The sequence below is a fragment of the Excalfactoria chinensis genome, chromosome 4 (genome assembly GCF_039878825.1).
Source record: "Excalfactoria chinensis isolate bCotChi1 chromosome 4, bCotChi1.hap2, whole genome shotgun sequence".
Lineage (NCBI taxonomy): Eukaryota > Metazoa > Chordata > Aves > Galliformes > Phasianidae > Excalfactoria > Excalfactoria chinensis.
The window spans coordinates 25430648-25456083 of record NC_092828.1 but is presented as its reverse complement, the minus strand read 5'-3'; the positions used below and the strand labels follow the sequence as shown (position 1 = coordinate 25456083).

General features: G+C 38.2%; 2 protein-coding genes across 9 annotated transcripts in view; one reads left to right on the top strand and one right to left on the bottom strand.

The window, feature by feature from the left end:
• Positions 1 to 718: 718 nt before the first annotated feature.
• AASDH (aminoadipate-semialdehyde dehydrogenase) lies at positions 719 to 21794 on the top strand. Of its 3 annotated transcripts, none has more exons than XM_072336811.1 (15): positions 719 to 783; positions 1973 to 2226; positions 4267 to 4387; positions 5096 to 5436; positions 6045 to 6237; positions 7483 to 7724; positions 10400 to 10506; positions 10940 to 11112; positions 12115 to 12307; positions 12839 to 12957; positions 14807 to 15644; positions 16419 to 16582; positions 17129 to 17254; positions 18482 to 18613; positions 19834 to 21794. In XM_072336811.1, exons 2-15 carry the CDS (start codon positions 1997 to 1999, stop codon positions 20227 to 20229), a joined length of 3375 nt encoding a protein of 1124 aa, XP_072192912.1. In that variant the 5' UTR covers positions 719 to 783; positions 1973 to 1996; the 3' UTR covers positions 20230 to 21794. The 3 variants fall into 3 exon arrangements, 2 of the variants coding, with proteins under 2 accessions (XP_072192912.1, XP_072192913.1); XM_072336812.1 differs by having other exon boundaries at positions 743 to 783; positions 1973 to 2042; XR_011903603.1 differs by lacking the exon at positions 19834 to 21794 and having other exon boundaries at positions 726 to 783; positions 16419 to 16563.
• Positions 21405 to 25436, bottom strand: part of CRACD (capping protein inhibiting regulator of actin dynamics) — a 109740-nt gene continuing 105708 nt past the window's right edge. For all 6 annotated transcript variants that reach the window (XM_072336804.1, XM_072336808.1, XM_072336805.1 and 3 more), the window contains one exon: positions 21405 to 24616. In XM_072336804.1, coding sequence (XP_072192905.1) covers positions 24456 to 24616 — 161 coding nt within the window. In that variant the 3' untranslated portion in view covers positions 21405 to 24455. The remainder of the gene's footprint in view (positions 24617 to 25436) is intronic.

The following is a 25436-nucleotide window of genomic DNA, read 5'->3' as shown; positions in this document are numbered from 1 at the left end:
CGCATGACATTACACAGGACTGCCATCGTATGCCCCATAACTTTTAGTTACGCTGCAAGCCTCGTTTTAAGGATGCATGCCTTAAACTTTAAGAATGCTTTTCAAGTGCCACCTTATTCAGTGAGCAGTGGTTACTGGGCTTCTCATGTATCACAGCAGGATGCACACATGCTGTCAACACTCTGAAAGGAAGAACTCAGGTTCTAGGCATTGCTATTTGTATTATTTCAATGCTTCATGACATAACGCTTTGTGCTGTCATTACCAACGGGCGACTGTGCTACATTATCACTAATGAAGCGTGACAAAAGAGCAAAAGTTAACATCTAACTTCTCCCACGGACAACATTAAAAACGATGAACTCTTTTACTTGGCATGTCTGTCTATACAGTGTTTTTGCGGGCAGCACGCCTCGGGGATACCTTTAATAAAATCACCCTGAAAGAGCCCTCGGGTACATTCGGGGTAGGGGAACAAGTGTCCTGTGCACGGCGGGGCGGGATCCTGCCCATCACTCCGCGGATCCTGCGTTTGTTTTCTCCCCTCTGCCTCGCACGGCTTCTCGCCCGCTGCCAAAACGGCATCGCCCGCACCCGCCATTGAGATCCGGACGGCGCTTGTTGATGCGCAAATAGCGCGACGGGTGCTGTCCAATGAACGTACGCGTTACTAGAGAGCAGGCCAGGGATAAAAGATATCCTACCAATCGGGAGCGCTGTTCTTTGGTTGCTAGGACACGGGGAACGGATGGCGCTGGGTGTCGCTGCAAGGCCCCGGTAGAGGTGGGTGCCGTGATGTCGGAGCCGGTCTGATGCCGTACCGCGCCGTACCGTGCCGTGGTGTTTCCGGCGCGGCCGAGTGCCCCGGGACGGGCTGTACCGGGCTGTACCTGCGGTGCCTGGATACGGGGAGGGCCTGGAGCGTGGCGGGGCTGTGCGGGGCCCGCATGTAGCGGAGTGGCGGGGGAGTCTCGGGAGCCGGGAGCGGTCAGGAGGGCCTCGCGTTGCAGGGAGCGGTACTGACAGAACCGGCCGGACAGCGGCGCGGTGGGTTTTCTACTTGCAAAGGAAATGGAGGCTGCTCCGAAAGTAACGCCTCTTATTTGATGGTGATGGCTCTCAGTGTCACAGTCAAATATAGGTGTTACGGCAGTAGAGGCTGAACACTCCCTCCAGTGTCCCGTTCAGTTTTGTTGCTGTTTGGAAGAGGGGCAGTCTAACAAAATGACATCTGACATGGGGAAAGGTTAGGATTAAGTTCCTGCACGCAGGAAGGATGGCGTACATTGACACTTGGGGAATGTTAACGGCGACCAGACGGTCGTGTGAGGGTAGTGGGTGGTGTGTTTCAGCCAGTGGTTATGGTGACAGTGGGCATCACCTCTGCTGGTGCAGGTTTTGGTAAGAGCGGTATGCAGACTCTTGATCATTGCTGGCAGAAATGCACAGCTCAATGCACAGCTCAAGGTAGTGATGCTGTGTAGAGTCATAGAACGGCTTTGGTTGGAAGGAGTCCCAAAGATTGTCTAGTTCCAACCGTCCTGCTGCACGTGGTGGTTGTTGGAGAAAAACAGTGTTTCATAGTTGAGAATTTGCTACGTTAACAAATGTTATTGTGCTCTTGGTATTAGTTGTAGTTTGGAAATAGGAGGCCTTACTGTCAGTGCAGTCTACATAGATATGGCCCAATGTAGATCCCTCTTCACTCAGTGCAGCCCAGATAAGCATAAAGGTTGGACACCCATAAATTAATGAGTTACTGTACTTCTAGCCCTTAGCATGGTAGCTGTTGTAAGTGGTAAATGTATCAGGTTTTGAATTCCAGTGGTATAAGGGGTTGTGATAAAGGGCTGTGCTTTCTGTTCAGGGCTTGCTTTTCTTTCCTGCTTGGCACTGTTTTGTGTACTTAAGTCATTTTACTGAAACATTATAAATCAGGAGGTGACAATACATTCTATGTTAATCTTTCAAGGGGAACTGAAGAAGCGCAGCAGAGATGACTCTCCATGATATGGTGGCTCAGGCAGCCAGCCTGCACTCAGGTAGAAAAGCTGTTTGGTTTGATGGATGCAATGATGGACCTCCAACTTTCTACACATATGCAACAGTGATTAAACATGCTGCGGAGTTAACAGCTTTCATTCAAAAGTACTGTGATCCTCAAGGAAGGTGTGAAATAGGCCTTTACTGCTGTCCGGGAATAAACTTACCATCTTGGATCTTAGGGTAATGGTTTGAATACCTGCATTCTGTATATTAAATTAAAGCAAGCTGCAAGTTTAATGTTTTTATATCAACAGAAATGCTGTAATACCATTGCAGTACCACTGGCAGTAACTGCTAGTTGGCTTTGGTGCTGCTGCAGTGCTACAGTTGGGTGTGTTTTTTGGCCTTTGTTGCGTTCCTTAACAGTCTAGATGCACTGGAGTCTTAGATTCTTACAAAAAGATTGTGGGGTTACAACTCAGTCTTTGAAAAGTCAGTGCCAGAGATTTTTGAATCTTGCCTTCATTGATCTAAAATGTAACTTTTTCTTAATGTGTGGTTAAGTACGTTTATAGAAATATCAACAATTATTAATGACCACTATCTTCATTCTAGTTTGAAAATGGAGTTGATTTAGCAGAATAAATTTCCAGTGCAAAACAAGTGTGCGGTTTTGTAATGTATTCTGCTTGTCTTGCCAGCAAAATATCAAGTATTGAAAAGAAATCTCATACTTCAAGCTAAATGTGTCTATGTCTATGTCCTGTCACTTCCATTACAGGAAAGTTGTAGGAGAAAGTAGTTAGCATTGCAGCACTAAGGAAACATTATTTAATGGGAAGGAAGTGGAAACGTTTGTGATCTCAAAGCTCATGTTAATTCAGCAATTTTTGAATCGTAGTGTTGCTAATGAATAATAATAGTTGTATCCTTTTACAATGTAATAAAGTACCTCATCACCACCCAGATGTTTTCTTCAGCGGATAAAGCAGCATCCATGCTTCTTAGGTCTGTATCTGTTTTCCTGCTGTCATATTGCACCTGAAATACACAGTAGCATAAGAGCATACATCACTGCTGATTACACAGATCTCAGTGAAAGGAATGCTGTAATAATAAACTTTCCAGGTGTACTGACGAGCTTCTTCACTAGTAACAGGAACCTTCTTTCCCAGTGCAGCAGCAGAGGAAGTTTCCCAGGGATGTTGTACAGGCTCTGTCTACTGAGACTTTCAAGGTCTGACTGGAGCAAGCCCTGCTCAGCATGGCCTGCCTTCACAGCTGGCCTGGCTTGAGGTTGCTTCAGGTCCATCCTTCCTTACTTACCCTCTGTCCCAATGCTCTGAGCAGCCTCACAGATATCTTTTGTAATGTGACTGGAAACTGATGGGGCACTTTGGTTTATTGATTCATTTATTTAGAGGTCTAATTGCTGAGTAATTAACTGCTGTATATAGTGCAGGGCAGGCCTAAGTGCTTATTGATTCCAGAGGCTGTTCAACTATGCAGAATGCTGCAGTTTCCAAGCCTTTGTTCAGTATCTTGTCATTACAGTGATGAATCATTTTCACGAGGAAGTATACCTAATTGGACATAGGAACCCAGCCTTAGATGAAATGCTAAGATTTTTGGGGGCTGTTCCTGTTTTAGTTACCATTTTGTTTCATGGGCGAATAAATTCAAATGCTTGCATTTATCAAATTGAGCCACTAGAGGGAGCGATTGCAGTATACAACTGTCGGGGGAAAAAAGGGACAATGTGAGGCACAGTGAGTGACAGCAGAATGATACTCTTCATTCCTCTGTTCATTAGGGAAAAAGTTCTGGTACACACAGAATTTTCTTATGCCAGACTGTTTAGTGAGAATAGAAATTGTACTCAGTGTGCTTTTTTCTTAATATGTTTATACATGTATAAATGGATGCTTGTATTTCCGTTCAGACAATAGCAGGAGCTTTGAAATCATGGGGCTGTTGATGTCAGTGCTACCTTTGTCACCACTGGCCTGCTTGGCAGGAAGAATTTTGAACGTTATGAATATTTATCTAGCCCTAATCTTTTTCCTCACTGTAAAACGCCAAAAGGCAAAACTGATTTGCTTCATGCTGTATTTCTAAAAAATATTTGAAAGTCACGTTCTAACTATATTTTCTGACTCTGGGAACTATTTACACACACAAAAAAAGAAACAACCCAACAACAGTGAAATGTAAGTGGATTTTCTTAGTTTTATTATTATTTTTAACTTATTTAAAACATTTAAAATTTTGTCTTATTAGAATCCTTCAGGTTCCAGCTGCTTACTGTCCTATTGATCCAGATGCCCCACCACTGTTATCTACTCACTTCATGAGGAAGAGCAATCTTCAGTATATTCTTGTTGAGAATGACAAAATAAAAGTGAGTGTTCAGACTTCCGGTGAAAGCATTGAAGCGCAGTTTAGAAACGCGTAGCTATTCAGATAGTATCATGTTTTTATAAGCTGCATTGAACTTGTTTCATTCCTTCATGACAAGAGGCTTTAAGTCAGAAAAGAACATCTTCAAAATTAGTACAAAGTATCCTTACTCCATTCAAAATAAATTACCCATTTGTTTTTGTAGTACTGTCCAGGTAAACTTGTTGGGCAGTGACTTTAAAAGACTTCTCCACTCTTGTTTCTCCTTACCTCAAGATGAGGAGTTAGAAATCTTCGCAACAGTTGGAAACAATTGCTACAAGTAATGGTTTGGTTTCCTTTTCTCCATCTTGTCTCCAATCCATTACCCATTACTCTGACTCCAATCCATAATCTCCAATCCATAATCCGTTACCCCGACTTTTTGCTAAGGGAGTAGACAAGACTGGACCATACAGTTGTAATTTGGGGTGCTTTGTCTTCTCTGAAATTTTGTATGTTTTTGCTTTTCATCATTTGCTCAGACAATTGTTTTTTTCATTTATGAATTCTGTGTTTATTTAATACATATGAGCTTAAAGCTGCTTGGTGTATGTTCTCCAAAAGTAGAGAGGCAGATTTGTGAAAAATATTTCGTATTTTATTACAAACACTAAAGCAACAATGCGGTGTGAGTTCTACTGTTTAAATTGCTCATTTTCTTTCACAGCAATTCCAGTCATCCCACGTTGGTTGGTTGTCCTGCAGTTCTTCCACAATAGAGCATATTGGTTTAACTCTCTTCCAAGTGAGTCGGAGCAGTACTGATGTTAATTTGCAAGCAGACATTGCGAAAAGTAAATTAGAGGCTTTCAAAATTATGGGTAACTCACATCTAGGAAATACTGTCTGCTCAGAGCATCTTGAATTCAAAGCATCAGAAGAAGGATACAAGGATGTTGGCCAGACATGCTCTTTAGCATACATCTTGCATACATCGGGAACTACAGGGACCCCGAAGATAGTCAGAGTGCCTCATACATGCATAGCGCCCAATATTCAGCATCTTAAGTAAGTGTGGTTTTTCCTTTAAATGCTTCCACAAATTTGATATTTGGGATTTCTCTTTAAACATTGAAGGGAGGTGTGAGTTTGTTCTTAACACTGCTTCACTTTCTCCTTCCTCTGCTTTTCTGATTTCTTTGTTTCTGCTGTTTCAAAATAGTATCATAAGATGTTGTTTCTCGTAATGCTGTGTTTAGTATTTAGATGGTGCTTCACCTGAATTTTTGAAGGGTGTACTTCAAATTATAGACTGTTGTTTTAAGTATTGTAATGCTGATTTGCTGCTTAAAATAAATAGATAAAGGTATTAATTATTCACAGTTAAATTTAATGTGTTTTATGGTTTTAAAATCCTAGTTCCATTTTAGGCTATTTGTAGAGGGGCTTTGTTAGTTGAATCAGTAGTTCATATCTTGATACAGGACCTTTTGCTTAAATTGTCTGGTCTGCATGTTAAGGCAGAATACACTTAAATATTCACTGTAGTTTGTAATCCCTTAGTATTGCTAAGGTAAGGCATCAATTTCATGTTCTTCCACTCTGCTCTAGTTTGGAGTTGATATTTTTTTTCATCAGGGTGCATCATATCTTAATTGCTGGCTTTCTGTTTTTAGATCAATTTTTGAGATCACGCAGGATGATGTGCTGTTCCTGGCTTCTCCTCTAACATTTGACCCATCTGTGGTCGAACTGTTCATTGCTCTGACAAGTGGAGCCTCTATTCTCATAGTACCAAATGCTGTTAAAATGATGCCTGTGGAGCTGTCTACTGCCCTGTTTAACCATCGCCATGTGACAGTGTTGCAGGTAGGCAAGACCTGAGTGACTGTTCTCTGTGTCTCACTTCTCACTTTCGCTAACGTGTGTTACTTGTTTCATCAGTCTTAACCAGAATGACATTGGTGTTCTTCCAGAAGAGAGCAGACTGTGCTATCCTTTGTGCAGTTAAATGTTAATTGTTCAGAAAATTAGCTTCTGATCCAAGCCTCAAACATCTTGCAACATAAAGCAACGAACTGAAGATAAAGCTGGCATTCATCTTAAGAATCCATTAATTCTTAAGGATAATTAAATTACAGAGTAACCTGTTAAAAACATCTGCTTCTATTGAGCATCTTATAATGGGTTTCCTCTTTGAGCCTCACCTCATAAACAGTTTTAATAGCAGTATCTGTGCTAAAAATACAACAAGTAAAATGATGCTATATATAGGAATTTAAAACATTCGTTGTTTTTACAATACTGAGAGAAGAATCGCTGATTCCCCTGCAACACTTGTTTTTAGGCCACCTGCTTAAATCACAGAGGTGTTATTTGCCGCTTCACTCTTGGAATAGGTCTTGTCTGATGTGATCACAGTTGTAATAAGTTTAATCTTTGGAAAATTTACCTGAGTTTATGAGCATTCAGCTTGGCCAATTAATCTCAGCCTTTGCCTGGTAGTGTGAAAAGGTATTTCATAAAAATGTTAATTGATTAAAATTAAAAATCAGGGTTTAGGGGGAAGAATGGCTGAAAGAGATCTCACTTGTAATTGACTTTGGACAAAATTAGTGTAGTCTAATTAATCTATGAATTCTGATAAATCAGCCCCCAAAGTCTTACTTTGTCATTAATGTAATTCTGAAATACTTGTATTTGTAGACGGGTTTCCTTTTCAAGGAATGCTGATAGTGAGAATGTAGGCTTTAAATACACAATTGAGGAGTAATTTGCTGAGGACACCACAGCAGAAATAAAACACTGTTTGCAAATATGCTGTAACTTTATTCCTTGCTTTTGTTTTGATTTATTAGATTGCTATAAATCTTGATGGTGTCCATCTCCCTCTACAGAAAAACACAGGGGCTGACATTATTCATTAAAAACACAATTTCACAAAACACCAGCATGGTCTATGCTGACATCTGATGGTTGATGCCATCTGTGGTTAGGTAGATCTGCAGTATAGGTAAGATAATAGATACGATAAACCTAGAGAGAGAATGCACGTATACTGAAATAATGTACAGTGGTTTCTCTTTGTTTTGTTTTTGAATATGTGTCATCTAGGCAACACCAACACTTTTCAGAAGATTTGGAGCTCACATTATTAAATCGACAGTATTGTCTGCAGACACTTCACTCCGTGTCTTAGCCCTTGGTGGTGAAGCGTTTCCTGTACTGAATCTCTGGAAGAGTTGGAAGCACAAGGAGAACAAAACAAGCATTTTTAATCTGTATGGTATAACTGAGGTTTCAAGCTGGGCCACTTGCTACAGGATTCCTGAAGAGGTTTTTAGTGCTGATTTTAGGTAGGAAAATTGATTCTTGAACCATAAAACTTCAGTCTGAGAACCTTCATACTTGTGGCACTGTTTGTTTTTTTCCCCATACAGTGTTTGATGGTGGTCTCTGTTCTAGTCATCTATATCTAGACCACTTCCTCTTTCCAGCCTATGTTCCCACATGCTGAGTACGAATGAGCCTAGGTTGGGGTGTGCTGTCTCTGTGTGGTGGTATTTGCTTGCTGTAACTTCAGTTACTCCTACTCTTGCTCCTCAGGAAGCTTTTCCAGTGAGATCTTGTATATTCAAATAGAGGAAGCTTAGTAGAACTCTCAGTGGGATAAATAAAAAGAAATTTAAAAAAAGAAAAATGAAGCTCTTAGACTTAATCATAGCCTCTGAATGAAGCTATGCTTGTAGCGTGGGTCTGTCAAGTTCAAAATGTTACTTCTGAAATTTACTTATTTGAAGCAAAAATAATCAGAGGAGGATGCTGAAATCAGTCTTTCTTCAGTGGAACCCAGTGAAAGGGCAGGTCAACAGGCACAAACTGGAACACAGGATTTCCTTATGAACAGAAGGAAAAACTTTAAGTGTGACAGAGTATTGGGACAGACTGCCCAGAGATGTGGAGTCTCCTTATCTGAAGACATTCAAGACCTGTCTGGATGCTGTCCTGTGTGACTTACTGTCGGGAATTGCTGAAGCAGGGGGTTGGATTTGATGTCATCACCAACAGTTCTTTCCAACCCCTACAGTTCTGTAATTCTAAGTGTGATTGTTAGTGATACAGGACTTTTACCTATGGTTTTTAAAACTCTGCAAATGAGGAGATGGAGTCTAGTTACTGATTTTTATTTTTTCTGATATTGGATAATGTTATGCAGCAAATGATCCCACTGAAGTTACTTGGCAAGTACAAGTACAGAAACTGTACAAAGTGAGACATAAGACCTTGTGGTCATTTTACGTGGACTTTTTATTTTTAATTTTTATTATTTAGCACTCTGCCATCTTCACTCTACTGAAGACTTTGTTCATTGTATTTTGTAAAGAGAGTTGAAGGAGCGTTGAGACCAGTTAGCTCTATGTTTCATTTGCTTGCTGAAATATGTAATTATTCCTAGGCATGACAGTTATACTTGTGACTTGAGGTAGGCGTGTGTGAAACATCCCATTTCATAGGACAAGTGATGTAATATTAACCAGGTACTTAAACTGAAAATGGTAGATAGCCAGAAACTCTTCTCAAATTCTCCTGCAAGACTCCTAATAAATAAGCAAGGAGTTTTCTGTGGAAGCAATGTAATATGTCCTGTTAAATATCTGCTGTGCAGAAAATGTGAGGTCTTCTACAATGCTGATATTTTCTGATTCTAGTATTAAACCAGGACACATGGTTATGTCTTCTTTACTTCTTAGTATTAGTAGAACAATTGGAGCATAGTGTGTTGCTATTTTTGCTATTTGTATGATGAAAACTGGTGCAGTTTCTAAAGAATGCTAGAAAATCAAAAGATAAGCAGAAAAGTTAGCACGTTTTTGGTCTGCCCTGCTCTGCACTGCTTTTTTCTATATATTTAGCAAAATTAAATGTCTAATCCCAAGACTCTTAATAATAATATTCAAGGGAGGTGCTGTTTGTCTTCTGCTTTTGGTCTTTTATAAAAATTGAGGAATCTTGTTTTTATTTGTTTGTAGATGTAAAAAAATGTCTCTTCTAGTATTGCATTTCTGACAGGACTTTCCTATGGTATAGGGTAAATGTACTGAGTATCGGGGATGCTTTCTCATGTCTTTTTCTCAAGTGTATGTTTTGAAATTGAACAGAGGAAAGAAAAGAAGCTTCTCAGTTGGCAAAAGATGAAAAATTTGGCTGCATTTAGCTCAGCGTGAGATGAAGAATTCCCTGACTGAGTAGGGGAGGAGAGGTTTCAATTGCCAAAATAACAGGGTTTGAGCAAGTGCTGTTAGGTTGATGTATGAGACTTTGATCAAAGCTGATCTAGAACCTCTACCTACTTCATGTAATTGCAAAGTTGTTTCTAGTTACTTTTTCTTAAGTTTTGCCTTACTGAAAAAAATCGATTATGCTGTACTCAGCTGTACTCACCAACACATTATCAGTAATCACAAAGAATTAAAGCTCAAACTATGATAGGGAAAGACAATTAGTTGTCACGTGTGTTTAAAATAGTTGTGCTTGATGGACGCTTAACCTTAGGAACTTAAAAACTGGGTATTTTTATTTTTATTTTTATTTTTATTTTTATTTTTATTTTTATTTTTATTTTTATTTTTATTTTTATTTTTATTTTTATTTTTATTTTTATTTTTATTTTTATTTTTATTTTTATTTTTATTTTTATTTTTATTTTTATTTTTATTTTTATTTTTATTTTTATTTTTATTTTTATTTTTTGACCCATTTAAGCCTTATTTACTGTCATTCTTTGGAATGGATTTTGTTGGTTTTTTGTTTGGTGGGTTTGTTTTGTATATGATTATGAAACCCGTGTATGCTGACAGGATTTTTCATTTTGGACAAATGGTGTTTGAGAGTGTTTGTAGAAAGAAAACTCAGCTGTCTACTTTTGCTCTAATGCTGTTCTCTCAGTAGATTATATGTGAAATCATTCCTGTGTTCAATCGTTTGTATTCAGAAAGGGAAGACTTGTACTGTTTCTTTCTAATACATTTAGAACTGATTTTCCTGTCCCCTTGGGATCTCCGCTCCTTGGAACTGTGGTTGAGATCAGAGATGCCAATGGTTCTGCAGTTCTAGAAGGCGAGGGACAAATATTTATAGGTTACTTTATATTTTTTTTTTATTCTTCTAAGATATTTTTCCTAATCGAGTTTTTAGTAATATGTTGTGGTTTGTTTCTTTTTACTTGGTGCCTGCCTCTGCTAAACAGATTAGAGTAATACTGTAAATTCCCATTGGGCTGGGGACCATCTGATGGTATTTTTAGCTCATTGGAAAATGAACAGGAAGTGATCACCACTTTAGCTGCAGACAGGTTTCATTATACTGATATTTTAACTTTTTTTTTTCCTGCTTGCATTTTGAATCAGCTGAAGTAGTTTATATGTACTAATTGAATTAATTCTGTTGCCTAATTTGTACTGTGTAGACGTTTAGATGTTGATAAGAGACTTCTGATAAAGTACTTAGTATTTTATTAATTACTTCATTTACAGAGAGGCATTTAATAATGACCACAATCTTTTCTTTATAGGTGGTGCAGAACGAATCTGCTTTCTTGATGATGAGATAATGGTACCACGGGACACAATGAGAGAAACAGGGGATTTTGTAAGAGTGCAGAATGCAGAGATATTCTTCTTGGGTCGGAAAGACAATCAGATTAAACGTCATGGCAAACGTTTTAATATTGAATGTTTGCAGCAGGTAACAGCATCTTGTGTATGTCATGAGTATGCCAGTATGAGAGATCAGGGGTAGTGTACAAATTGTTATCATCAAAAATCAGCATGCATTCCTTTTCAGATCTTTTGGAGTCTTAAAGAAGTTAAGAGATTGTATTATCAAAACTGTGGTCACTTAATGTAGATACTTAACATGGAGAAGTCTGGCTCTGAGTTCTTGCACATCTGTCTTATTGTGTGCTCTATTCCAATAGAACTGAGGTCTCTATATATAGGGTGGAAAAATACTGCATATTGTGCTTCCGTGCTCAGTCATTGTTCCACAGGACTGAATGGCAGATCTCTCTGCAGGGCTCCATGAAGGAGTTGGCAACTCCTCCCACTTTTAGCATCATTAGCAAACATACTCAGCATGCATTCAATTCCTGCATCCCGGTCATTTGTTTTGAGGATTAGTTTCTAAATAGGAATAAACTTTAAAATATTTTTTTGTTTGTTTTCACCAGTCACTTAGGATCTCATTTTGATCTTTCTTTGGATGTTATTAAAACCATTCTTTTTTTAAAGAAATGCAGATTTTGACTCATTTAAGAGACAGGCAAAAATGTATCCCCTGTGTAGCTGTTGTCATCTAATAGTATTTTTGTTTAAAAAGTGATGGTTAAGTATTTATTAAAGGGTCAACACTTCAAAAACATGCTCTCTATCTTTATTAGCAGTTTGGGTTGTGAGACCTTACAAAAGCGTTTCTGCCAGGCTTTTACTCAGGAAAGTTGTTTAGATAACTGAGAAGTACGCTGTAAAGTAGCTCTGCTGGCTTCTCTGCGTTTATTCTTTATAGTCTTTGACAATGATGATTTCTGTCTAAGTTAACAAAGTGAAGTACCAGTGATCAGAATGTTGTGTAGGAATGAGAGATATCCAGATTTTAAATGGGTATTTTTTTTTTTAAGTAACTTGTGCTTTTTACTCCTTATGCTCTGATGAACTACATTTCAAAATATATGTATATTTTTAATTACAGGCTGCTGAAGATCTTTGTCAGGTAGAAGCTTGTGCGGTGACCTGGTATCAGCAGGAAAAACTTATCCTATTTGTGGTTCCCAGGGGGGATTTAGAAGAGAGAGAAATTCTTCATGAACTCCAGAAACGTCTGCCAACCCATGGAATTCCTGATGAGCTTGTACAGATTAAAACTTTGCCTTTAACATCACACGGTAAATGACGCTTTAAGTACCCTTGCCACTTACTTTAATGACTGTCATTCTGGTTTTGTTCTTTTGTGCTCTTGTTGGGTTTTTTGTTTGTTTGCTTTTTTTAGTTGACCAAAATCCAGTCATGCTTTTCAAACACATAAGTCATATAACTAACTCCTCTTAGCAAATCATGGTCATCTATTATGCGTGCTTGATAATGGTTCATTCCAAATTCAAAAAGCAGCAGCAAAATCAATTTAGTATTAAAATTGCACATTTATTTTCTGTCGCAGTCTGCAACAGAACCCTGACTTCACTTGGTGAAAGGTCAGGAACTGAAAGTGGGAATATGTGGGAGGTTGGAGTGAATGTTCAAAAACCTCATTTGATTCTATTGAGTATATTTGATTAACTGGTTTTAAAAAAAAAAATGCAGTTGAGTATTAATAAGGAGGCCAGTAAAAAACTAAGATGATTATTTGGTTAGAGAGAATTTTGGAAGTGTAAATGCAGAAGAGCAATAAAAAAAATCACACTTTATTTTCCACAAAGGCAAAGTTGATATGTCTGAACTGAACGAGATTTACCACTACCATCTAAACTCCAGAAGGCGTGACAGTAAGCTGAGTGGTGCAGAGGAACTGTGGGAAAGATTGCAGTATTTATGGAAGGTAGTATTTTGAGCTGCCTTTTTATCTTTGCAAGTGCATCATTATACGTGTGTCAGGAATTAAACAGTTTAAGAAGTATGACTAATGCAACCAGAACATTCTAGCTGCCTATACATTCAAGTATTACAGTTCCTTCTATTCAGTTAATGCTTAAATACGGTTGCTCAGTAATGGTCAGGAGGGGGTAATTTATGTTTCTGTATCAGATAAAACTGCAGAGTGTGAAGGTATGAGAAATTAGCAGAGGAAAGCTGTAATCTGTCAGTAGCTTTTTGTATGCTGCTTCACTTACCAAGTAAGGTATCCCTAAGGGAAATGAAACTGGGATGTGGAAACTTTGTACAAAACAGCTGCTGTGTCAGTAGAGTTTCTAATTGCTAAAAATAATAGTGAATTGAAGAGTCTTTTTTTATTTTCTAAATAGGTGGCACAATTGCGTAATTGTCTCTTGAGCTGTTTGGTTGTATTGTTTCTAAATTTCTGTGCTGAAGTCTTGTTTTTCAAACTACCTAAATGTAATACCAAACTATTATAACTTTTACAAAAGTAGACTTCTAATCTTCACCTGAAAGTGGGATTTGCTCCAGCTAGGTCTTGAATAAATAAAGGTAGAAAGAAGTTGGTGAAGTAATTGGCTTTTCTTGTGCCGATACTGAGATGTGTTGGTGGCTATTGAAATTATAACCACGTAGATGGAATGTGCCCTAGACCAAGTTTGAACTGTAGAAAGCAGCTTCCAAAACCAAAGGATTTGGAACTTTATAGCCAGACTTAAAGAACAGGGAGTGAAATGACAGGAGACTGTATTAATTGTTCATTATTGTAATAACAGTGCTCAATCCAAAATCCTTCATAAATTGAAAGGCTTGCAGCTTCAAAAGTAGACAGAGAAGTAAGTTGCTTAAATCATTCAAAAGCAGAAGATACTGCTTTATATGAGTTTTACTAATAAAATGAAGCATTTCAACCAATTTTATCAAAACGATTTGTGGTTTAACCCAGCAGGCAGGCAAACACCACACGGCCATTTGCTCACTCCCACCTGGTGGGATGGGACAGTGAATCATATTAAGGAAAATATAAATTGAGTTGAGATCAAGACAGTTTAATAGGACAGAAAATAATAAAATAAAAATAATAAAAAGAAAATAATAAAAAGAATATACAAAATGAGTGATGTGCAGTGTAGTTGCTCACTGCCTGCCAACTTAAGCCCAGCTAGGCAGTAAGCAGCAGCAGCTTTCCCACAGCAAGCCCCTCCATTTTGATTGTTCAGTGTGATGCCACGTTGTATGGGACAGCCATCAGCTGTCTGGTGATGTCCCCTCCCAGCTCCTTGTGCACCCTCTCTTCCCTGCTGTCTGGAGCAGCACAAGAAGTTGAAACACCCTTGTATCTGTGTAAGTGCTGCTCAGCAGCAACTAAAACATCAGTGTGCTGTCAACACTGTTTCCGTATGAAATACGCAGTACCATGCAGCCTACTACAAAGACAGTTAACTATTCCAGTGTAAACCAGGACAGGCATCAATATCTTAACTGACAGATATCATTAATGAAATTGAAAAAGATTCTGAGATTGAAAAAGGCCAAAAGACACTGCAGAATTTGCTTTAATTCCATAATTGGAAAAATTGGAAATAAGTTAGCAAAAAAATATTGTAGCACTGAACTAGTGTCTCTATGTTCCTCCTCAACTGTTGTTATTGGCACAGTTTCAGAGTAAGTTTCCTCAGTTCCTGTTAATTTTTAGTGGAATTCTGGATATTCGTTAGGATTTTACTCAAGTTCTTTCGTGGGTGTGTTATGGTGTAACACTTACGGACTGTTCTCTCTTTCCTTTTCTCTAGTCTGTTCTGGGTCTCCTAGATGATTCAAGTGGAATTTCTAAAGATGCAGTATTTTTGTACAGTGGTGGAGACTCTTTTAAAGCCTTACAATTCTATGATGAAATTGAGATGCTAGTAGGCAGAGGTGTGCCTGGGCTCCTTGAAGTTATTCTCAGCCGTTCGATTGAGGAGGTTTATAAGTATATTCTTAAAACTCTGTTTCCAGATGAAGACCAGATAACAAATGATGACAATGTTTTGAAAAGAAAACTAAGTAAAAACAGTGGAGAGGAAATTCATGGAAAATATGCTAAACTGAAATCTGAAGGATATCTTAGGGTTGCTCCGGGATTAATTTCATTTATATCACTGAGCAGAGGAAATCATTTTTTTACTATGCATTTCACCAAGTCTGTTATGCAACAGTATAGTACAGGGAAGGTGGGACGGGAGTCACTACAACAACCATCCTTTTTGTATGCTGTGACTCCAGGTATAGCAAAAAGCCACATGCAAGGGCATGAAAAGGAGAACAGAACTTTAGCAATTACCAACAAAGTAAATAAAACTGACTGCTGCTCTGTGCAGCAAATCTGTGCAGAGTGCAGCCATGTAACAGCAGCAGAGTTGGCATTGCGCACAAGATGGAAATCAAACACAAGAAGATGTGTTGATGCATCACCGTTGATTGTAATATCATCTAAAGAAGAAGAAACTGCATCTGTGTTTGTCGGCTCTCACTCTCACGCGATGCAGGCTATTGATCTAGAGACAGGAGAAGTAAAATGGGAGAAGAACCTTGGAGATCGTATTGAATCTTCTGCCTGTGTATCGAAGTGTGGAAATTTCATTGTTGTCGGTATGCCTTTTGTTTTAACTTTCAGATATATATATATTTTTTATTTCTTACCTCTGAATGTTCCCATTTACACTTACCCATAAACTTCCTTATCTGTTTCTAAATGAATTTATTGTAAAACAGAAACAGAAGGAATAAGTAATGTAAACATCATGATACATTGTGATAGAGATTGACATATTATGCAGTAGTGGTTGATTTTATGCCAGTTTAGTATTAAGGCCTTATTAAGGAATAAGCCATGGGTACAGGTAATTTTCAGTGGTTGATTGAGGTGTGACCCTTAAGGTGTTTTCTAAAGAAGTATGGAAGGGTGATTATGGAGTGTTAAAATGTCATTAAAAATTGATAGAGACAGCAGTTAAGATGTGATACCTGAGATAATCAAACTCCTTTGACTGTATATTTATAAATTATAAATTGCATGTTAACATTTGGATTGTTTTTTGTCTTTAATCATGAGTTTTGGAAGTTTTTAATCCATCATAGTATGGGAATTTTAAGGAGTGCAGGCTGTTGATATATAGCGCTGACTTTATATACGCTGTATCAGCTAGGACAAGTTAGGAAAGAACATGCAGAATTAACAACTTAGAATGTATTAACTAATTGCAAAGACTTGGTGCTAAAAGAGGAGGGAAAAGGTTTTGAAGCTGTATCTCCTTAGTCAGCTAACTTCTCTCTAGTGGTGACACTACTAACAGCATAAAACATACCACAAATAAATACAGATATTTGTCTTTTATTTCCATTGTTGTGTTTTGTTTCCTACAGGTTGTTATGATGGCTTAGTGTATGTGCTCCAAAGCAGTGATGGAGAAACATACTGGACCTTTGCCACAGAAGACACTGTGAAAAGCTCTGCAGTGATAGATCCTTCCAGTGGACTAGTCTACGTAGGATCACATGACCAACATATGTATGCTTTGGATATTTATGTAAGAACACTGGCTAACTTTTATGTATAAACGAACCAATATCCAAATTAGACCCTATCTGGATCACACCAGATGAAGCTCCAGTAGTGTTGGTATTCTCAGAAGTCTGCCATAAAATTTTCGAGATAGTTGTGCTTGCTTGAGTGGGTTAGGATTACGTATTAGTAAATAGTACTAGTGGTGGTCTCATGCTCCTAGTCCTGGGTGAAGCAAGATCTTAAGCTTCTCAGTTACTAAATACTCTATGGGTATTTCAGAATAGGGCGCCATTCCAGAAGAGACACAATGGCTTAGTGCTGGGAGGAGAGTCTTACATTTTTGAAAGAACAGATGAGAGAAGATGGCAAACCAAATGCTGCTGGTTGTTCAGCAGAGTTTTGTACATTTACTGGAGAAGAAAGCAGCCACTGACATTGGTTTCTATAACAGCATGTGAATTATATCTTAATTAAACTAACATTAATTAAATGCACTGGTTGACGTTAAGAGATCTTTGCAAACATTCTGAGCTTGAACTTGAATTGTAAATTTTTGTTGTTCTTACAGGAAAAGCTGTGCGTATGGAAATTGCATTGTGGAGGTGGAGCTGTGTTTTCATCTCCTTGTCTAAGCTCTTGTCCACATCATGTTTATGTTGCTACGCTGGGAGGACTGTTACTGGCTGTCAACCCGGTATGGACCATTGCCTACTTGTCTTTGATCTCAGTGTCAAATTTAGATTAAACCAAAATGCATTCCTGAAATTAAGAGCACTTTTTCAATGGAAGAAATTATGCGATTTTGTGTTACTATGAATTCTTTTTCACATGAGAGCCTCATCATTTTATACAAGGTCGCTATAATATTTTCTGGCAATAAAGAGAATATAAGTGACTTGCTTGAATTTAAATGGTAACTGTAAGCCAAAGGTGAAATCATTATCTTTCAATTCCTACATACTGTTTTATCAGTTAAAATGGTATGTGAGAGTATGCTTGTAGATTTTGTTGTCTTTCTTCCATTCTTTTGACAGTATTATTTAGCAAAAAAACTATACACAGAATGTATTGAAATTAGAACAGAATAAGGGAAGAAGAAGCTCCTTTAGTCCTCTTAGTGTTCCCCTCCTTGTAGTCATTTATAAAGAGCTGCCCATCATTATCCTAGACTACTGCTCTGTTGTCAGCACCAGGAGAGTGTCATTCTTGATTAATATGATGCAATTTTGTGATTTTTCTAAGGCAGTTTTGGCTTGCAGCTGGTCCTGCCTGATAAAAGAAACAGTCACTTTGAGCAGATGCTCACGTTGTTCACCTCTCACAACCCAACATTAGTCCTCGCTTTCCTTACCTCCCACCCACTACAAATTTCCACAGTAGTACCCAGATACTACTTCTGTCTGCATCTAGTATTTATAAGGTTAAGTATATGATTTTGCAGCTCTAGTGGGCTGTGGATAAGAAAAAAGTTTTGGTGTGTGGGTTTCTTTTTTGTTTGTTTGGTTGTGTTTTTTTTCGTATAATTCCGAGTAACAGGCAGTTAAAAACTCCACCTCAACGTGATTATTTATAATAAAGGGAGATTACTGTGGCAATTACAGATTGTGGGATGAGGCATTTAATATGGAATTTATAATAAAATCATAATACATGTTTTCAAAATATTCTTTCCTTTACTGATCTTGTTCACATTCTGAGGAGCTGAGAATGGACTTAATTATTAAGGTCTTTCTTGAAACTACTACTACTGCATATTATTAATTATTTTGGATAGGGGGAGGAAGAGAAAGGCGGAATAGGGGCAGTGAGTTTCCCAGGGAATACACAAACTATTTTGTTGGAATAACATTTGGAGAGTTAGGTTTGCATGGCTGGGTCAAGCTGTAAAGGAAGAACCATTCTGTGTGACCTCCATTGACAGGTGACAGGAGATAAGATTTGGAAGAGTTTCCTGGGAAAACCACTTTTCTCTTCTCCTCACTGCAACGAGAAGTGTGTTTGTATTGGATGTGTGGATGGAAACTTATATTGTTACAGTCATTCTGGAGAAAAGGTAAAATCTGTTGGTGATGGTGGGGGTGGGGTTTTTTGTTTAATGTTCATCCCCAAACTCTGCATAACATGCTTTATTAATACTGTTTTTCGAGGCTTAATGATTAACATGCACCTTTTTGTGAACCAAATAGAAGTGTGTATTATACAGAGGCAAAAGAACAAAAACTGTAGTACATTCAGTCCATGCCAAACCAGAAATATGCCACTAAGTCCCAAGTTGCTTGATGTAGTAACAGAAATTCTAGTAGAGCTTATACTCAGAGCAAATGGTAGTGCCAGAGTAGTGCCAACGAATAAATACATTTGGGCTTCAAGTTTCTCAAGAATGTTTAAAGCCATCCCTTCATAGGGGGTGGCTGTTGAGAAGTAAACGCTTCTGAATCTTTAGTCATTTATTAAATACCAGCGTCGTGGCGAAGATGTTGCAGATAACAGTTCTGGCAAAATAAGTCAGCATGGAATTAAATATTGTTTTGTTCTGCCATGATGATTACAGTTTATTAAAATAACTGATACTATTTCTGTTTGCCTCAGGTGCAATACACATGGCAATTCCAAGGCTTACTCTGATTGTTCAGTGACCTAGTCTGTGTCACACCCTCTGTCTCCTTGTAGCAGTGGTTAGAGCTTATCACAGTATCACAGTATCGTGCGAGTCGGAAGGGACCTTAGAGATCATCGAGTCCAACTCCCGGGATTTGAGCCTTTCTGTGTAGCAGAGCAGCACTTCTACTACTTGCGCCACAGAGGGGATTCGAACCCCGGGCAAGCAGCACTTTATACCACTGCGCCACCGGGGCACACTTATACTCCCTTGAAGAGGGTTCTATCCATCATTAGCTTGAGGAGAGGAAAACTACAGCTCTAATGAGACTTTATCTTTGTGGAAAAGAATGGCATCTTAACACAATCCTTAGAAAGTTCATTACAAGGTGTGTTGTGATGACCCTAGAACATTCTTTTCCCAAGTTGGCTATCTATCTCTGCGTGGGCCTCTCAGAAGATAGTAACTGTTCCAGCATACCTGTTTTCTCACATACTGTGCTTTGTAAAACTTGTAGTTTGGAAAGTATTTACCAGCCCACACTGAAATCTTGTATGATTTTGAAATTATATGTATGTGCTTCCACCAGCAACTAAGTATTAAAAATTTATAGTTGTTATCATACTGCAAATGTGATCAGCCTGTGATAATGGGGGATTATTTTATTTCTGTAGGTTTGGCAGTTTTCCACTAATGGACCAGTGTTTTCATCTCCATGCATCTCCAGCTTAACTAAGCAAGAAGTTTTTTTTGGCTCCCACGATCACTTTATCTACTGTTGTAACACGGAGGGTAATTTACTGTGGAAATTCAAAGCCACTTCAAGTGTATATGGAACGCCATTTGTTTTCCAAAGCAATGACTCAAAGAACAAAGTTCTTTTGGCAGCAATATCTACAGATGGCAAAGTGTGGATACTGAATGCCAGGAGTGGAACGGCAGAAGGAATAGATACGCTTCCAGGAGAGGTTTTCTCATCACCCGTAGTATGGGGAACAAAGCTTGTTGTTGGCTGTAGAAATGATTATGTTTATTGCCTAGATTTGTGCATAACAGGAAAAAAGGAATAAGGAGGATGTTAGACTGCTGCTTTTTAATTGTTTACATTTGTAAATTAAGAACTTGCAGGCGTTGTCTACCTCTCTGCCTATTTTGCTTCAGGCAAGAGCTGCTTTGTGCAGCTTTCTCAGCATTTTGCACCACTGCAAATGCAGGTAAGCAATGTTTGTTGACTTGCTGTACTGCCTGAAGGATGATCGCTCAGCACTAGCCACAAGTTTCACAGTCCTTCCCTCATTTCCCAGCTCAGACTGATAAAAGAAAGAGTGTTTCAAATCATTTGGATCTGAGTGTTGTGCTTTTACCTGTGTAGCAGGAAAATAAGTCAGTAGTTTGGCTTCAAGTACTTGTACAGCTGGAAGAAACTCTGGTACAGTGTGCAACTGGAATTAAACATTCTTGTCTCCCAGAGGGAGGAATGAATTCCTTTTTATGGATGCAGCCTAGCCTGTGCCTGCCTCTTGCAGGCATCAGAACAGTGTTTGTCTAGTTTGACTGGAATACCATTAGATGCTGAGGTAGCCAACATTCTTTGTTCAGTCTGACTTTTAAGCTGATTTCTGAGGATGCAGCCTGCATTCCTTCAGCAAGTTGGGGCCCTCCCTGACTTCACTTCAGCTAAGTCTATACTTTTCTCTGTGAAAGTCAGTACCAGTCACTTCCTGTATTCTAGAATGTCTATTAAATGTCAATGACAATTCCCATACGAGTTCCTAGATGAGGTGTGTAGTGTTCAAATCAATGCTTGCCAAATGATTTTTGAAGAAATTTCATCTAATGCTGTCTATAGTGTTTACAGAGTACTATTCATAAGGGATTGTACAGTTGTTTTTTTGTTGTTGTCATAAACAACACCTTAAAAAGAATTACTATCAGTAATGCAAAGCAAGGATTTGCAGACAGAAGTACTCTTAACTCAAGAGCATCTTCCTGATTAGAATAGCTTCTATGGTAGTTCTTTCAGAAGACTATCAATCATCTTTTTCCTTATGAACCATCTACTTTGAATTCTAACATTCTGAGATAGTTAAAAATTAAGTAGAAGTTGCAGAGGCTATGATGCACGTCTTGTTCATCCATTTTACTGTTAGGAGACATGCACGGGCAAGACACTTGTGGCTGTAGAAGTTCTGTTATAAAGCAAACCTGAAGTACACGGCAAAAAGAGACACAGAATCGATACATCCCAGATTAGATAATTTTGACTGGTTATAGTTTAATAAGAATTAAAATGACATTAGTTTAATAAACAATTGCACTTTAAAACATTTGAAAAATTAAAAAAGTACACAACAAATACCCCACAATTATACATCTTATAGATTTTTATACATTACTATAATATGAACATAGAGGTTAATCATATATAACCTGGTCAGAAGAAATGCTATTAATGTGTATAAGTTACAAAAATTGAGACAATATTCTACAAGAGCGGTTTGTTTGGTTTTTAAAACATTTTTTGTGTTTTAAAGTCGGAAGTAATGGTTTGGGTTGGTTGTTTTCTTGTTTTTAACAGATTTCCAACGCTTTATCAGAAACGGCTGCAACAAAGCTAAAGCAAAGTAACACTTCACTCCGTTGGTATTTAGTGCAAATTTTTGTTAGTTGATCATGAAATGTCACTGTTGGACATGTACATTTTAGAAATGTTTCCACCAAGTTCTGTACAGAATACAGGTTCCATTATTACACTAGACACCTTTATGGTTGAAAAAAACAATCTGGTTTGAAGCTTTAGCTTAAAGACCATCCTTAACAAAAGCTTTGTTCTGTGTGCTATAAGTAAGTGTACTGTATTGGAAAATTGCATCATTATGTCAGTCATGCACAATAGCACCTTGTTATGCTATGCTTTCTGGAATACCTTAATCCTGATTTACTTCACCTTCTCTATATTAAATCTGTATCCCTATCTCAAGGAATAATCCTAAAGACAGACTTCAGGCAGTTTAGTTCTTGTAACTACAAATACATACTGAAGGCTTACAAAATTCACAAAAAGAATAGATTTCAAAGTAGTACTAGTTCATGGTGCTAGCAGAGCAGAAATAATTATGGGCCAAATTCTTTCTTCAGAAGAGCTTGCGGAGATTTTACTATGTAGCAGTAAGTTGTTTGTTTTTTTTTTTCCAAATATTTGAGAACAGCATTGTTTCATTTCTGTATAAAACATTCTAAATACTTACATTAATGGAAAAAATGATACTTTACAGATTTGGGTTTAAAATATGAAACTGAGTAAAAGTGATGGCTTAGGAGCCTCAAAAAAACCCGTCTTGCTGCTGTTCTGACCTTCCCATTTACCATGTCATATGTGTTTGTGCAGCTGTAACCATGATAGGAAACCTTTGCTTTCTGTTTGATGGGAAACTGGGTATTCAGTAATGATTTTACAGTCAGTTCCTTTTTGATTCTTGGGATGGGAATTCATGGCAGATTTCATTCTGCTTTCTGCATAATTTAAAGTGCTACTACTCGTGCTGCATACAGCAGTTTGGCTAAAGTATTTCCATGAAATGCGTGTGGTATCCATTCTATAATGATGCAACATCTTTCCATCAAAGTTAATCACCCTTTATCTTACTTTAGGCTTAAAGTGCCTTTGAACCTCGCCACTACTAGGAGACCATCAGCTTTGTTAAATACTGCCTTGTAAAACCTTGTTGGGCATGTTACAGATTTGTTAACTAGGGTGACTTCTAAAAATACAAACATAGCTATTTCCGTGGGATATTAAGGATAATAAAAATTTTATTATATTATGGACTTTATCCTTTTTTGCAAGAGAGAGGGAGTGAACAATACTATTTTAGGTACAGAGAAGTAATAAAGTATCTGCGGGTAACTGAAGTGTGGGCAGTAAGTCAGCGCTCACTTAAGGAGAGTAAATAAACCCTTTTGAAGTGTGCTGCCTGTATTGGTCAAAGTACAGGAATTTACTTGAAATACTCAAAGTTGTACGTGAAGTAAAACCAGGAGAAATGCAGAGAAAAACTGAAGCTTTAGAGATGCTCGTTGACCTGGATTTCAGGTCTCAGTTAACTTCAGTTACGTGTTCTTGCTCCTGTGGGAACTTCCTGAGACCAACTGTAAGTACAGGAGCACAGAAATAGTTTTACTTACTTTAGTTGCAGTTACATTATTTAAATATTAGAAAATCTGCACTTGCTTTTTCTCTGCATCTTAAAAGTGGCCAAGTGCACAGTGATGCACTTAACTACAGTAAACACTGACTCCCTGGCTTATGGAATCACCTAGGTTGGAAACAACATTCAAGACCATCAAGTCCAACCATCAACCTGACCTACGAAGGCTCATCACCAAGCCTTGTCACTTACTGCCATGCCCACACACCCCTTAAATGGTTTCAGCAGTGGGAACTCCACTGCGTCCCAGAACAGCCCCTTCTGTGATGAAATCCTTTTAAGAATACAAGCAAAGCCTCCCCAGTGCACCTTGAGACTGCTTTGTCACATCCTACCACTCATCACCTGAGGAAAAAGAGCGTGACATTCCTTGCTGCCACCTCCTTTCAGGTAGTTGCAGAGTAGAGGCTTCTTGCTGAAAACTTGCTGACTTCAGCGTAACGAGTAATTTTTTTAATAAAGTTGGATGGATTCTTTCCTTCTTAGGACTAGGGGGATATTAACACAATAATCCCATGATAGCTCAGCATTTGAATGGTACCACCTTATTTATCATTTGCAGGTGGATAGAAGTCTACCAACGTTCTTCATTAGGTAAGACGCTTTTAAATAGCAGGTAGAACTACTGACAGTTCATACAGCTTAACACTTAAGAAAATTTAGAAGTAAAGAGAAGGGAACATGCATCTTGCATTCATTTTCAACAGAGGACTGTTGAAAAACTTTTCTGAGATCTCCACTTAACTGTAGAGATCTAAAATTCCAGAACCAAATTCAAGAGAATTTAAGGAGCTGCTGAAGTTCTGCCCCTTGTTATGATACTGGCGAAAATTTACATCCAGTATCTGAACATTCTTGAATCTTTAGAGAGGCTGGCTCTGAAATTTCTTGTGACCTCACTTAGCTATTTGTCAAAGCAATGGAATAAATGGACTTGAACAGGCTTTACAGTGAGCTAGAGCAAAATGGTAATCGGTTCAGTTTCCAGTCCTCCGATACATGCATTTTCAGTTTTGTCATGTGTTTAAAAGCTGAATAAATAAAAAGAAAGCAGTTAATAGGCAGCAATAGAGATGTCATTTTACAGTTTACTTTATGATCTGTGGACAGTCACTCCAGGCTTTTGCTTTCCTTTTAGCCAGTGCAAGCCAGGCTGGTTCTGTTGACACGGGGTTTGCATCAGGTGTGGAGAATCTCTTGGCCACCTCTTTTGCCAGTGGCGTTGGTGGAACAGAATCTGAAATTTCCACTGTGGGGAGGAGGAAACAAAACAAGTTTCAGTTGAACTTGATTTAGATGTTTTAGTGCATTTTCACGTTCTGAATATTTTAAAAAGTTTTCAAATTGCAGCCACTGCTGTAGGCAGACACTTTGAAAAGCCAATAGTTTGAAAGGTTGAAGTAATTTATGCTATTTTAAAAGCTATACTCTCTTTAGCAGATCCTGTTGCAGAGGATTCAAGTGCAAGCCTGAAATAGATCATATTTTTCAATTGCTATTATTTTATTATTACTTTTTAAGATATTAGAAGAGAATTCAGCAAACCTATTTTAAACACCTTCTAGCCTGGTCTTCTGCTTATACTGCCCTACTAACTGTGGGAAACCCAAACCAATGCATCACCATTCATAGCGTAGAAATACTAGCTTATATTATATTTGTGCTGCTGATAATGGCTGCCTTACTCCAACCGTATACAGTGATCACATGGATATCATGACTTCCTTTACGACTAACACAGTTCTACATTTTCCCTTTAAGATAATTCAGAATCAGTGGTTTTCCTCCTGAAATTCATCTGATACCTATATTTACTTTCAGAGAATCCCTCATTATTTACAGCATAACTTATAAAAAGGTTTAATCTCTACCTATCTTTACTCCTCTCCAAAACCTTTTGCCTAGAACTAACGTTACAACAGTTACTTCCCAAAGGTCGTGGGATTTCATGTATCTGTTTTTGAAAGCACAATTATTTCAGTTTATCTAAGTAATGGGTAAAGGAGTAAGTTTGTTCTGGTTCTAGCTGTTCAAACCAGGTACTTGGCTGGGAGAGACAAATCCTAAAT